We start from the raw sequence: 16,157 nt of genomic DNA on the forward strand, positions 1-16,157 counted from the left end.
GGTCAGGGGGGATGTCCTGCTGCTGCTGCTCAGCAGGTTTTCCTTCCTCCTCTGCAGCACCTCAGCTGCTAACACACACACACACACACACACACACACACACACACACACACACACACACACACCAGGGTCTGATGCGTGGAGCCTGATTGATTATCTGTTTTAAAGACCTATCAATCAATAGCACATGGTCGGAGGGAGGCGTCGGGTCGTCCTCACCTGGGACTCGCTGCTCCTGTTCAGGACCTGTTATTGTTGATGATCGGTGGCTTTGATCCAACAGAGCTTCTATTGGTATTAGCCTCAATAAATCCCTGCTGGCGGGACATACAGTGCTGGGAGCGCTCGCTCATCCTCACCACATCTCATTTCCTTAATGCAAACCTCCTAATGGGTTCATCCAGTTCTTTAATTATATTTTCAGGACTCCTGACTTCTGCTTCCTTCTTGCATTTTGTCTGTGTTTTTTTTCTTTTTCCTTCTCTTTCACAACAGATGTTTGTTGACTGAACAGCCATCGTCCTTGAAACTCAGAATCTCAAGTTGTTTTTAGAGTTAGGAGTAAAAAAAAAAACAAAAAAAAAAACGTCGTCTCATTGTCGGAATTCTGAGGTGTAAAGAGAGAAGTGTTATTGCTGTGGACTGAGACTTCAAGATGTCTACAAACAGTGTGATATTTTAGCATTAACAAACATTTGGATGTTAATCGTACGTGAACAATTTCAGTTGTTCGTCTGCCAAAGTAAATATAATGCAACATAATGGGATTTTATGGTGTATAAGGTCACGAGCCACGAACAACGAGCATGATGCCCCCGTGAACACTGGCACTAATCCGTATCAAACTACACACAATGGTTGTGTTGTAAGTCTTATCATTGATTCATTCACTGAATAAAATCACTTTGAATTGAAACATGTGATTTGATTTAAATCAGATTTGCAATAGTTAGAAAATTTCCATTAAAAAAATTATCTATGGGTTTTTTTTAACAGGGAAAATAGGAATTAATGGGAAATTCAGACTATAAACAGGATTTAATCAGGAATTTGCTCAATTTGAAGTTTGGCTCTTAATATGAAATTTAAACAGAGGGAAAATGTATTTTCACATAATCCTATGGATGACATAAAGTCATGTTCTGATGGAATTTTACGGTAATATATTCAACAACTTTGATGGATTACTGATGCTTAACCTACAAATAACAGGCATAAAAATCAGGGGTGTTGAAATTAATTGTTTCTACGTTGCATCATGATGCAGACGACGACAATTCAGCCCGAAACGCAACGACAAAACTATTGAATTTAATTTATACTTCCAAAATTCCTCTGCTTAACTTCGAATGGAACAATCAGATCTGCCTTTTGAATCACAGTGTCTTGCCAAATGTACTGCCACATAATGTGATTTTACTCGATTGTATCCTCACATTAATAATTTAAGATATCTACAGCTGGAATCCTGACAATACCTATTCCGCAGCAGCTGAACCAACAATCAGGAGTGGAAACAGCAGCAGTAACATTAACTAATTGCGTAATTTGAGGTGTGTTTTCTTTTTTTTAAGTAGGACACAATAATACCGAAACAACGAGTGTACGGAGGAGCTGGACGTACGTCAAGTGTCAAAAAACACAAGTCATCAAAACGTCTGTCGCAGGTGGGGAGAGAAAAATCTTCACCACATCAAATAACTGCCGGAGAAATGTATGAAGGTTTAGAGAGAGAGACAGGAAAGGAAAGATCAGAGAAAAACGTAGAGTGTGACGGAGGAACAGATCGTGAGCTCATTAAGCAAAACCAGGACGAAAAAAAATATATATCCATATTCAAATATGGCGGGACGCAAGGGTCCAACCAAAGTGACAATGAAAGCTTCACTTTCTTATGCAAACACGCTCGCCATCAAAACGCTCAGTGCCTTTGCTCCTGAGCAAACAAACCCTCACTTACGGCGGACGTGCACGCCTGCATATTTTAAACAAAGCGTCCACAATTCAAAAGCGGAAAGCGGAATTAGCATAAAATGTGTCGTAACTGAGCTGCGTGGGGCTAACAAGCTCCACACCAACACAAAGGCAAACCCAACTTTCCTCCATGAGAATGTAAATTTAATTGGTATTTGAGAGACACTGCAAAGAGGAGGGATTAATTAAAGATTCAGGGTGAATTTTCAACATGAAACAATCTTATATTTTTAATGTAAGTAAATAAAGATGTTACATTTACCACAAATGTGGAAAGAAATTACCCATTTTTCAGTTTTTACTCCAAAAAAATCAGTTCCTTCAACTCCTAAAGGAATGCAACTGTTTGCCAAATGATTGACTTTTTGCAGAGCGAACAGAATCCGCTGGGAAAGTTAACATAGCGACAGTCGATATGTTAATTAAATTGCACAACAACTGCCAAGTAATCATCTCAGCATCTCGTTCACTCAGCGGCTCACTCAGTGTCTCTAAATGTCAGAGCAGACACCCGTCTTTCTTCTACGGTAAACTGACTTTACGAACACTGATCGCATCTGAGACCTTCCTGGATTGATGGATGGATGGATGGATGGATGGATGGATGGATGGATGGATGGATGATGGGTGAATAACAGATTGATGGACTAACTGATGGGTGGATGAAAAGATTCAATGAGCTTTCGATTCAATGAGATACACGATACTATGCAGATGATCTACTGTTTTTCCCCATAAATTTTTTTAAGCAAAATAATTTTCAAGATATTTTGTGGCTGACATCTTTTTAATGTGTTATTTCTGTTCAATCCGATGCTATATTTTCTGATCTTCATTTCAATACTGTATCAAATAAAAGGTCTTTTTATTCCTGAGGTAGCTACAGTAACTGACGACGAAAGACATCTCTTCAATAAACAATCAAAGGCTAAATGCAATTTTTGCAGACGGTTTCGGTCTTGTCTTTGATTTTCTCACAATTTCCATTTTTCGATCTCAGAAAGCCAATGGATGGATGGATCGACTTGAACTCCAGTAATTAATTTTAATCCTGTGTTTCATCTTTTCTCCCCTTTTCTCCGGCACAAGAACTTTCTTTAACTTTTATTACATTTCCTGGGATGTTTCCCTGTTATACTTCCTGTTATACAGCTAGGAGAGCAGCAGCTGATGAACAGGGATCATCAACACGGACTGCAGTGTGGCCGTGATCATGACCTGTGTTCAACATGCACAGAAATAAATATTTAAGAGTTGGATGAAATTCAAAGTGTGCTTAATGTGTGAACAAATTCCAAAGCCAGCAGTCTTAAATAACTGAGCTCAAAAGGCTAGTTTCCTCAAACAGCTGTAGCTTTTAGAAAACACGGCTGCTTGTATTTCAGACTATTTTCTCACACTTCCAGAGCTCTGGTGAGTATTTCCAGCAGCAGGATGGCGTGCGTGGGACGGAGCCAAGGTAAACTCCAGTTTGTGCGTTAATGAAGGAACACGTCACTCACTCACACACGTGTTTTTATTAGGGCGCTTTTTGTTTTTAATAAAGCATTAGAGATTTAGATGGAGAGTAAGGTTAAACAGAATGGATGAAAATAATTCTAACATGACTTTGAAAGTATTCAATTCAACTGCAACGTGAGACAGGAATCCTTTACTTCACCGGTAATCACATGTTGACGGTGGTTTCTGAAAGCTGCAGAGTTAGGTCGTTGACCTTTTCACCTGCTCACTAGCAGAGCTCAGAGGAGTGAAAGTCAAACATACATCCCGGCAGTCTCCTGTGACCCTGTGACGCACACAGACTACAATCACACACAGATCCCCCTTCTTGTGACGTGCTATTTTTGTCGCTGTCGACAAATCCCAAGAAAACAGCTACGTAAACAATGAGCTGATTCCACTAGCGAGCTTTGTGTTTGCTAGCTTATCCGTGTATGCCGTGGCCATCCATTGTTGTCTTAAAAATCAGCAGAGTGACGCACGTCAAACTGGTGCCAGAGCTCAAGATCCAGGACCAGTTTAAACTACCGGCTCCAAAACTGGCTTTGAGCTCCATTTGAAGTATTTAGAAATTCTGCAAACAACAAAACAGCTGGCTCGAACAAAAAAACCTCAAGTGTTGGTGATAAAACCATGTTATGTGTTCCGATCGGTGACAAACCGACTATTGGCAATCAATAGAAATAGTAGACAGACAGAGATCCATTTTGGTTGATGGATGAAAAGACCGTCAATGATCTGAATCAACAGTAGGGGTGGGCACCGAGGCCCGGGGGGAAATGTTTAAATACTTTAAATACGTATTATCAGCCGCTGTGTGCCGGTATATCCTTCCACGGAGCACTATGCTTGTGCAGATCTGTGTGTATCAAAACGTTATTTTAACGGATTGAAAAGAAAACACGTCTTTTAAAATGTTTTATAACCATTTGGATTTACTTCACGTGCTAATACGCCGTCCCCGGGACCACTGGAAGGAGGATTTTGTCCACTTTCGTCAGTCCGGCTGTGTCTCCTAGTCACCTCCAGCAGTTGAGCTAAGCTAACTACGATGCTAACAGCTGGGATCCAGCCACTGGATGCACAGACACAAAAAAGGTATTCATAAGCTTGTCTAACTTTGTCAATGATAGGGAAAGGGCGTGGGTCCCAAATCTTCGGAGTATTCCTTTAACAATGCCCAGAAAAGAAGCTCTGGCAGAAGAAAAGCATTTCTCAAGATAAATCTCAAAACGGTCAAACGGGAATGTATTTATTTTTTTATTAAAAAAATTTAAACTAAAAAACAAGTACCAGTGAGAATACTATAAAAGTACCAGATTGCTAAGCAGTATTACTGATATCTTGTTAACAACACCCATCCCCCTAGACAAACGGGAAAATGTAAGTTTCCTCAAAAAGTTTTGTGATCTTCAGCAAAACAACTTTTCTCAAATGAAAACACAAAAACAATGGTATTTCCAGTCAATGTAATGTTATTTTCCACCAGCTGCGATGAGATATTTCAAAATATTAAGGCTGAGTTTAAAAAAAACAACAATGAGGAACTGAGGGCCAGACTGAATCCAGAAGACTGGATCCAGACTTTTTCCACTTGACTTCTCAGGTAAATAATGTCAGAGAAGGCAGCATGTGGACGATCAAAGAGTTGCCGTAACGAGACGAGTCCATCACAGGAGAAAAATGGCAAAAAACCAGCAGTGTCCCTACACGGTGATGTGCACGATGCCAGAGGCCTGAAAAGGTCTCGAGGGTCTGTTTATTCCACCCAAATCAACAATCGGATCAGCCATCAGCGCCGATCAAGGACCAGAACGGCCTCTTCTAATGTAGAGCATAACCTGAAAAAGTCAGACATTCAACGCAGGATGGGCTGAACTGCTGGATTACACATGAATTTATTCACGTCGATAATTTTCTCACACAGAAAATGGCCCTGGCTGCTAGAATCGTTGATGAAAAAGACTTATTCAACAGGGCTGCATACTGTTGACATTTCAATCCAGGGGCCACATATGGGGCCGTTCTGTCTGGAGGGGGTCTGATCAGTAACTTGACAGCATGTCTTCAGTCAACACTAAAGGTTTCTCTTAGTATTAATGAAATGATCCATCCGTCCATCTATCTCCAGCCTGATTATATCCTGTTCAGAGTCACTGAAGCGCGGGCAGTGGAAAGGAGTGTGGCTAAATTATGGAAAAGTTAGAATCACACAGTTTTACCGTTTGTTTGTTTTTTATTTTTTCATATTCTACTGAATCTATTCAGTATGTCAATAAGACAGAGCTCCATGACCAGATGGAGTGGTTTTATATATATTTTGCATAATATGGGACCTTTAATGCATTTCTTTGTATATTCACCCTCACAGTGTGTTGAAGGCCGCCCGATTCTCAAGTTTGAAGCAAAACTCGTCACCGTGCAGGGACTCATTCTCTCCTCTTCCGATCCACGTCACAGTTATTTCTGCCATCAATTTTCACAAGTGCTTCCAGAAAAGGTTTGGGACCTGTCTGTGCCAGCGCTTGGCTCCTCCGTCAAAGCTTAAAGTTACACTTAAACGACTCTGAAAAGTTAAAGGCTTGACAGTTGATGCGTCTAAAAATAAAGAGCAGATAAAGTAGCCGAGGCCAGCTGTCCTGCAGAGTCATTACCGCCGCCGGAGCCAAGTCCAGGGTTTTCACGGAGCGGGGTGGCACTGAGCTGGGGGACCCGCAGCCCGGGCCAAGTCCTCTCCTGGTGTGACTCAGGCCTCCGTGGCCGACTATGAGTCACCGCTCCGGTTCCAGGATCGATATTCAAAAAAGCAGGCAGACATGAATCAAGTAACAATGAGTCAGTGTCAGGGAAAATCACCTCCTGGCCATTTGGAAATGAAACATTCCCAACTTTTCCCATCTCATTTGCTCCCCAGCACTATTTGAAAAAAAAAAAAAGAAAAGAAAATGTAACTTCATCCTCTGTCATCTGTGAAGGCTGCTCTTCTCCAACTTGTGGGTACCCTGCTTTCCTCCCTGTTACCTCCTCACACACACACACACACACACACACACACACACACACACACACACACACACACACACACACACACACACTCCTACTGAAAAGGAGTCATCTACTAGATTGATTGGAAGTCTTTCCCTGTCTCGTAATAGACGGGTATAAAAAAAGTTTCCTCCCTCTCTTGCTATTTGTGAAATTGAATGGAAGCTATAATGCATGCCAGAATTAGAAACAGGCTTCCGGTTCGCAGTGTGTGTGTGTGTGTGTGTGTGTGTGTGTGTGTGTGTGTGTGTGTGTGTGTGTGTGTGTGTGTGTGCGCAGATAAAGTATTTGTTTGCATTTAAAGGAGATCCTCCTACACTCACTTTAACACCTTATTATTTGCATAAAAGAGTTTATCACCTTTGCAGGCTGATAGGAATCTATGACAATTCAGATTATGAAACGTCTCACTGAGGCGACGTCAAAGGAAATGAAATGCACATTAGAAGACGTTCCAACACTTTTAATGTCACTGGAGGAAATATTTAGTGAGTATAAGGTCTGCATGACCTCTGAATAACCTGAATTATTGTTTCTGGTGGTGAATAATGAAAGGACGGGGATTCTACTGAATACTGCGTATATCCTAAATACAAACCCTGTTGCACACCATGCACTGCTGAGATCTTCCAGAGTGCAAAGCTTTCTCAACACTCTGCTTTCTGTGTAAACAGGGAAAATTAGGGATGCAGCGACACCACCTTTTCAAAAAGTAGAGTAGAAGCAGGAGTACTACCCTTTAGCCACTTGCCGAATACCGATACCCACTTTGTCCGACATCAGAGTAGCTGCTGGCTCAAATGTCTCTGCTGACATAGCTGGTGTTTTCCGAACCATCTTTCTCTTTCTCCATCTCTTGATATTTTAGAGTTCATAGTTCACAGTCTGCCTTGCGTCTGTCCTTCTCATTAACAGACCGTGCTCTCTCGTGTACCTGGGGGCGACGTTGCTGACGTATGGCGTCAGGTAACGCTGGTTGTACGGGGAATTTTTTTCCAAGTGTGAGATGCATCGCGAGACAGGTAGAAATCTACACAAATGTTTGAGGAATTAAATTAGTGAAATGAAAAAAAATTACTGCAAAGCAAACAGTAGAGGGCACCATTTAGTAGATGCCACAATATTTTATGTGAGATTTGTTTTAAAATTTAGAAAATTTATTTGATTGTTGTTCAGACAAAATATATTTCATGTTATTATTTTCCAAAGAAAAGTAAATCTGCCTCAGTCTTTGCTTTCCAGGCAGTTACTGAACCTACCTCAGGTCTAACAAGAAGTTGAATTTGATACAGTATTGAGAAGAAAATGAGAAAATACAGTTTAAGAGAAGTAACAAAAAGATTTCAGTCACAATGTGTCTGGAAAATGCTTTTGGTAAAAACTGTCCTACTATGGACAGAGTATCGTGAATCGCATTGAATCGTGATATGAGTGGATAGTTACATCCTTGTACCTAAAAAAAAACGTTAGACTTCACTGAAATATTTGGTCCTGCACACATAAACTACATTCCTGTACTTCGTTAATAAAGTGTAAAATAATCACCACATTCCACACCATCATCTGCGTAAGCTGACACACTGTCTTCAATAGATACTGACTGTACCAAGAAGGACCGTTTAAAGCCCTTCATCTAGAGTATCATCTTCTCAGAACCAGACATCAACCCTCGAGAGTTGTGCTGGGAGTTTAAACAAGTCTCACAGTGTTTTCGTTGCACTAACCATCTTAGTGTGTCTGTTTTTTTTCCTGATTACTGGAAGATTTCTATTTAAATCTGCCTTGCTCACCTCCCTGCCGGTGCATGTGTGTGGCGTTTCGTGGCCTGGCGGCTCACCATATGGCTGTAGGTACATGGAGAGTCTCTTGTTCTCTACTCTTCCCTTCCAGTGCCAAGCTCGGCCGGTCCTCCTCCATCGCTTCCCCTCCTTCTCTTCCGTCAGAGAGCTCACCATGCTGAGCTGCCTTGGCTGTACTCTCACCTCCCCCATCCCTCCATCCCTCCATCCCTCCTGTATTTACACCCTTCTCCAGTCGAGATCACAGAAGAAGCACCAGAATCGGAGGCTTTTGGGTGTAGCTAAGAGAGAAGAGTATCGTATTTGGGAAAGCCCTGTGCTGTAGAAAAGTGATGAGTCAGTGTAAAACTGACAGCTGTGATTTAATACGACACGTGATGCTTCTCGCCTCAACAAACTGTCTCCCTTCTGTACTTTTCGCTCTTCTCACCTCCTTCGTCCTCGCTCTTTCTCTCGATATTCTTCCCTGATCGTCTCTCCGCCCACTCACGCTCCATCCTCGCTCTTTCTCTCAGCTTCTCACTCCTTCTATCTCTTTTCACCACTCGCTAATCCAACAGGAATGAGTGAACCTACTACCTAATATCATTAGAGAATGGGTTCTTTTTCTCATCCCAGCGTTTCCTCCGGTTGGGTTTTCTATCTGTGGTTGCCGTGCTTTGGTAGCAGGAGCCAAAAAAGACATTTTTCATCTTTGTGAAATCCGCACACCTTCTGGGAACACTGGGCAAACTGAGGAGGCTATTGTTAGCTCGTTTTAGCTGCGAGTCTGGGATTGAAGCTAGCTGCTAAATTTCAAACAGTGGCAGATGGTACAAAAAAAATGATTGGGGGATATTCAATTTTACAGAAGAGGACAACAAACTTAAAACTAAACCATCTGCGAAAGTCAAACCTTTCTGCATTAAAAGAAAATACCAAATAATACTGAAAAAAGTTTCAAAAACAGAGATGGCACTGAAAATCCACTGATAAATATTTTTACGATGATATTATTTCACTCCCACAAAAACAAAAAAAGCACAAGATAATCTTTACAAGGAAAAAAACAAAGAAAGAAACAACAGAGAGTCAGGGACTGGCATCTTTAAGGATTTATTGGTAAATTTCAAAGATTTCAGGGATAGAACAATACGTTTTTTCAGGGCCGATACCGGTACCAATTATCGGTAGTCAAGAAGGCTGGTAAGAGATATTTACAGCCAATATTCTTTTCATTTACAATAACAGTGAAAATATTGTTGTCAAAATTTTAAATTTTACAAACAGAGCCATATAGTACCAACACTGTATTCGTCACAGCTCTGAGTACAAAGCCTCTCAGGCTTCTGTAGCTACTTCCTGGTTGTGTTTTGTGGCTAACGGTAGAGTTTTCAGAGTCTTTCATTGTTGTTAATCTTTTTCTGAGTGAGGGAAATATATGCCTGTTAGTGCCAGGTCCATCTTGAAAAAAAAACAAACTTTGTTTCTTAACGAGGCTTTCACCTGGTTAAATAAAGAATATAATAATAAAGTATTGAAATAATAAGTGTTTGTTTTTTGTTTTTAGTAAGTGAAATGTTGCTTGGTTTAATTTGTTCCAGCATCTTCTGCGACTATTGTGCTAACTGTTGCACGTCAATGGGTTTTTGCATACAAGTTAGCATTAAGCTAGCGGGACTTTTTACATTTTGTGATTTACTGTGTTTTACAACGACACGTCCACACAGAAAGCATAATTCAGCCTTTATATGATTTATCTGCCAGGCAGCAGACAAATCTCTTCTCTCCAGAGTTTATTTCACTGACTAAGCTTCTTCGCTCCTCTCCTCTATGCACATATATCTATGGCTCTGCATATATCTATGTGCATGCAGCTTTCATTGCTGATTGGCTGTTATTCCTGCTGGCTCTGAGTGTAACCAATCAGATGGTGCTGTGGGCGGGACAATGCTGGAGGCAGAGAAGACTCCAGACAGAGAGATGCGGCTGCATCTGAGCCAAAATAATCCCGTTTTATATTGATCTCTTATCCGCCATCAAATTGGAAAAAAAGGCAGATGCCAATATGCGTCAAAATGCCAAATATCGGCGCCGATGATCAGTTGATTCCTAGTTTCTATCCACCGTCCTGCCAGTCCACGTAAAAATGATGGTCCAATAAAAGGTTGAGGAACGCTGTTCTAAAGTACCGTTAAAAGAACCGTGACCATCAGAGATTGTCAATCCTCCGGGATTTAAAAAGTTTCTCCGGGGCTCGGGATCCCTCCCCACAGAGGATGGGTTTAGGAGGCTCACATCAGCTAGCATCACTGAAATGACTGAGAACCAAATTTGCATTCATCTAGCCAGTCCAGACAGAAACACTCCAGATCACAACGCCGACTTCCTAAATATGCAAGCTTTAGAGAAAACACTGTCCTGTATCAAGCAACAAAAGATGTTTTAAATGTGTTAATGTGAATCTGCCCAAGTGGTCACTGGTGGTATTGCAGGAGGAAAACCTTCTATCCGCTGATATGGATAAATAAAATGTGACAAAAAAGATTAATCTGTCCAACAGAAGAAACAAAAAGACTTAAACAATATGTGCATGATGTTTACACCGTGAATGATGATCTGGCATTTCAAAAAGTATTGTTTAAAGACAACTTTTAAAAAAGTCTCCAGTCGATTAGGCCTGAGGCTTTCCACAAATAATGCGGGAAAAAAAGTCTTTACATTTTCAATTTTGAAGTACAGAACTTTATCTTAAAGCTCGTGTCCGGAGTTTCCGTTCGTTTCCAACGTATGTATCATTTTTCAGCAGAGCTTCAATGTGTCAGTCTGGTTCCATACTACAATATAATATTAGCATAAAGCAATATAAAAATGTATTTATGAGCCCCGCCTTCGTCTCATAGACCCCCATGTTATCCGAAAAAGCGCCGGTCAACTTCAGCCAATAGATTTCGAGCTTCCGCTTTGTCATGCTGTCAATCAAAGTGTGGAGCAGCCAGAGAGCACGGCCGCTCGCCCAGGCAGAGGAGAGTTAGCTACGCAGCAGCCGCCGCGCTCACCTCGGATATATCCACTGTCTGCTGAACATCTACCGTAAACAGCTAAACATGGAGGATGCTGTAGGACTCGGAGGCTCTCATTTTCACCCGACGGATAATAGCGTGCACAATTAAAGGGGCGTGGCTTGGTCGCTCATGAAAGCAGAGGGAGGGCGGAACCTCGAGACATTGGATTAAAAAAAAAACCTCTCTGTTTCAAAACTCCGGACACGAGCTTTAATGACAAAATAAAGTTAGCAAAGATTTAGTATGAACCAGAGCAAAAAGATCTAAGAAAAATAAAGAAGTCTACTGATACTTTACTATAATTATCACTACTTTTACTGATACTTTTCTTACTGATACTTTAGTACAATTAGTTGTACCTTTACTGACGCTCCAAACATCTGGTCACTTCTATTAATAGTGAGAGAAGCAGGAAGTGGAACAGAAAGAGGATTAGGAAGAAAAAGTGAAAGTAAAACGGGAGGAAGTTCACAAAGAATAACAAAAAGAGGAACCGGAAGTGAAACGGGAAGAATAACAGGAAGAGAACGAGGAAGTAAAAGAGGAGAAAGTTCATAAAGAAGAACTAGATGAGGAAGGGGAAGTTAATCAGGGAGAGAAAGAGGAAATAAAATACGAAGGAGAACATGAAAAGGAACAGGAAATGAAACAGGAAGGAGATGAAGAGAAAGAGGAAGAAAAGCAGGAGGAAGTTTCACAAAGAAGTAGAAGAGCAACATGAAAAATAACAGGAAGAGAAAGAGGAAGCAAAACAGGAAGAAGAACTCAGAATGGGGCGAGAAAGAGTAAGTAACACAGAAAGAGGAACAAAAAGTTTCGGTGTTTTTTATTTTTTTTAAAGGAACAGATAGTGGAACAGGAAGTGTCAGAGAAAGTAAAACAAGAAGAAGAGCAGGAAGTAAAATAGGAAGTGAAACAGGAAGTGAAATATCACCTCCAACCTGAGAAGGATAGAGGAGGAACAGATGGAGAGAGAGAGGTGGGAGTGTGCTCCCCAGACAGAGCTCCATATGGCCCTGTAACATCACAAACATACACTCACATGCACACGCGAAAAACCCCACATGCACACACACACACACACACACACACACACACAGCTTGAGAATTCTAACTGTATTTACAGAAGCATTTATTGTGTTTTATCACCATGATTAACAAGAATTCATATCCGTTTCATCTTTACAAAAACTTTTGAGAACTTTTTTGTCATTTAAGCATTTTTCACTATTTCAATCATTTCACCAGCGGTTTTATCTCTTTTTCCCACACTAACCATTTTTGGAGCGTTTGATTATTTTTATTGTTTCTAACATCCTGCTTTTAGCTGATTTAATTCTTTCTGCAGAACATCTCTGCAGCACAGACTCATGGGACAGCAGGACGGCAGCCAATCCTCGGGCTCACCCCAGTTACCACGGAGCCATTGGGCCATCGCCATGGCGACCCGCTGTCAGGGGACACCTGGTGTAAACATCCTCACGGGAAGGAAGTCACATGCTAATTCACAAATCCTATAGAATCTACACATTCATAACAGACATCCTATGCTAACACGCTAATTCACCCGAATTATCCCAGATAACCTAAACATTTATAACACGTACACTCTTCTAACATGCAAACATACTATGCAAACATGCTAATTTACCCAGGTATCCTATAGAATCTATATATCATCAACAAACAAATAAGAATGAGAATATTAATTTACCCAGTTATCCTGTCGAAGCTTCATATGAGTCACAAAACATTGCGTTAACAAGCTAAAGTAGCCTGAAATTGATGTTGCTTTGCTAAATCATCTGGACATTTAAGGCAAATCTGTTAGGAAGAAAGACAATAATACTGGCACCAGTCTTGTAGAAACCTTTGATAATAACAAAGCTAACACAGCAGTTCTAGAAATGGTCGTTGTTAAAGTTTGCATAATGTATTTTTATTTTTTTGTTGCTGTTAGCAGTTCAGTTTATTATCATTACAAAAACTTCACATTCCAACAAAGCCAATGCAACCAAACGTGAGAGGCTAGCATTGATAAATAGCAAAAACATTGCTGAATCTAAAAGTCAAACTGAGCTTTCATGATAAATTCCACAACAACTTCCAGAGTCACATGATAGCCAAAGCCAATGAAACGGCTGAGTCGTGCCAGGTGTGGAACTGATTGGATGCAGTGGCGTTCAGGAGACGGGACTCATCGGGGGACACTCACCGGACGTCGTTCTGCTGCGGAGGCTTCTTCTGACCCACCAGGTTCACGGTTCTGGCCTGGATCGGCTTCTCCTCTCTGAAACGCACAGAGCAGGAGCATATTGTAGTAATGAGTCACGAGACACAATCTAATGTGGAACTATGTCAAATGTTAAGAACTGTATCGCCTTAAATATCTTTAAATGTGTTTTGTGGCTCCATATAAAAAGTTCTTAGTTCTGTTTGGTCATGAAGGATTCAGACCTCTTAGTGGATCTCTTCATTTTTGCAGAAAGCTCAATAATGCGATCTTAGCCTGACCACGACAAAGCATGACCAGCTGATACTCACAGTATGGCTGCAGGGGTGAGCTACACTTTTATGCTAAGTTAGATGTTAGCAAGTCCAAAAAAGAGATTTGTTAAACGATATATTTTATTCAAAAATACATTTTAAAAAACCTCTGATCTCACTGTTTTGCTATCACCCTAAAACCGCTAAACTACTAGCTAGTATATTCATGTCACAGACAAAGATAGCAAACAGATTTTATTTTAGTAATCCAATGATGGTCAATTACTCAGTTGGATACCTGACAATGTATACATTTTCTTTCTATAGAGGCTAAGAAATACTGCCAGAGAAATAAGGGCTCCAAATTAAAATTCAACAAGACCTTTATTTTATACGAGATGTTTTTACTACAGTCTCAGTGATATTTTGGCAGAGTGAATGTTTCAGCATTCAAGATGTTGAGTTTATTTGATGTGCCAACACATAGATTAATATATCAACTTCGGGTCAAACACAGAGCACATGGGAAAAACCAGTACAAGAGATGACCTCGGACACAGCAACGGTTTTATATTAAATGCTATTCTTAAAAAACACAAAGTGACGAGAGTAAAAGCAACTCGATGTTCTGTTAGCATGAACTTTGATCAGTTTAACATGTTTGCACCGCCTGCTTCTATTGAACCTTAATTTGCAAATTTAATTTAGTTGTGAAATTAAGGTGCTTCTTCCCTGAAAAAAGTGAAAATGGTCTTGATTAAGAGGCACTGTCTTAAAACAAGCTCCTTTAGCTGAAAGAAATATACTTTATCAGTGAATCTATCTTAAATCGAGTGGAATGAGACGTTTTCACTGAAAACAAGTCAAAGAAAATTGATGAGATTTTGATTTTTTGCAGAGCATCAGGCCATTGTAATCAGGTGCAATTGTTTACATGACAAGAATGTAATCGGATCACTTTGACTCAGGTTGCTTGAGGTCCAGGTGACTCCACCTACACCACAGAAGACTTTAAAAAAATCAGTTTTTGGTTTCAGCGTGACCTCAAATACAATCAACACTGATGAACCTGGAAGTTCGAAGGTAATAACAACATCCATCTGCTCATCCACCCGTCCATCCATTCATCTGTTTATCTATCATCCGTTCATCCATCCATCCATCCATCCATCTGTTTATCCATCTGTAAGTTCTTCCATCCATCCATCCATTTATCGATCCATCCATTCAATCATCCACTCATTTATCCATCCATCCAGCCATCCATCCATTCATTCATCTTACTCACTTCAGGGTTGCTGGGGCCGAACTCCAGCTCATATGTTCAATAAGACGTCCATCTATCACAGCACATCCAAATAAAACTGACATTCAGACGAGAACATGCAAACTGCTAACACGACGGAGGGCAACGTCAGCGTGATGACATGACAAATAAAACCCATCCAGTTCTCCTGAACGAGTAACATGCTAATGCTAACATGCTAAACACTTCCTAGTCTTCGGGATGTGTTCCAACAACACATTTCTATGAGAAACTCCAACCTTCTGAACATCAATAATCCTCAAAAAGCATCACGGCTCCATGATGTTTACTCATAAAGTCCTAATTATGCAACTCTGATTTCATCTCACACGTACGCGTTGAGGAGTACCTTCAGCTTCAAACGGCAGTGACATGATTTCAATATGTCCACTGACACATTCGCGGTGTGATTCTGAACCATCTCATCTATAAAGATGAGGCTCTGATCAGTCCCGTCACAGAGGGAGAGAATTCCCCGCCAACGCCCCGTAAAAATAAAGACATGTCTGTTTTACACTTCAGCACCGTGGCTCATTATCCCACTCTGAAGTCACATCAGGAGTGGGAATATCATTTGCCGACACTGTTTCATCAAGGCGATCGAGGAAAGTTCCACAAAACACAACCTTCAGATTTCACTATTCATCGTATTCGTCTTGACTTTTCTAGGTTTACCCCTGGAAGTCACTTCTATACGGCATCTTTCAGACGTGCATGTGTGATCTAATGCAGGATTTCAATGGGTTTGCACTGCATTAGCATGCAATAACATCAACGATCCACAAAAAGCATGTTCTCATCATTTCATTTCATCATCGAGAATATAACACAGTCCATCACAGGCCCAGCTAACAGCTATTAGCTTTATTTGAAGTTCACAAAACGTGTATTAGTCAGTGCAGAAAGTGTTTTTCTGCCTTCAATATAAGATCTTCAATATATCAGTGCTCTCTGTAAACAAACCTGACTGAAAAACCTGTTTCTTTCCCCTTCTCGCTTCAC

At 40.7% G+C, this 16,157-nt stretch overlaps 1 protein-coding gene across 20 annotated transcripts in view; it reads right to left on the reverse strand.

Moving 5' to 3' along the window:
* The window catches only part of LOC115399180 (regulating synaptic membrane exocytosis protein 1-like), a 69,265-nt gene that overhangs the window by 49,935 nt on the left and 3,173 nt on the right, over positions 1-16,157 (reverse strand). For all 20 annotated transcript variants that reach the window (XM_030106425.1, XM_030106433.1, XM_030106432.1 and 17 more), the window contains exon 2: positions 13,578-13,652. In XM_030106425.1, coding sequence (XP_029962285.1) covers positions 13,578-13,652 — 75 coding nt within the window. The remainder of the gene's footprint in view (positions 1-13,577; positions 13,653-16,157) is intronic.

Source organism: Salarias fasciatus, chromosome 13, assembly GCF_902148845.1.
Source record: "Salarias fasciatus chromosome 13, fSalaFa1.1, whole genome shotgun sequence".
In the NCBI taxonomy this organism is placed as follows: Eukaryota; Metazoa; Chordata; class Actinopteri; order Blenniiformes; family Blenniidae; genus Salarias; species Salarias fasciatus.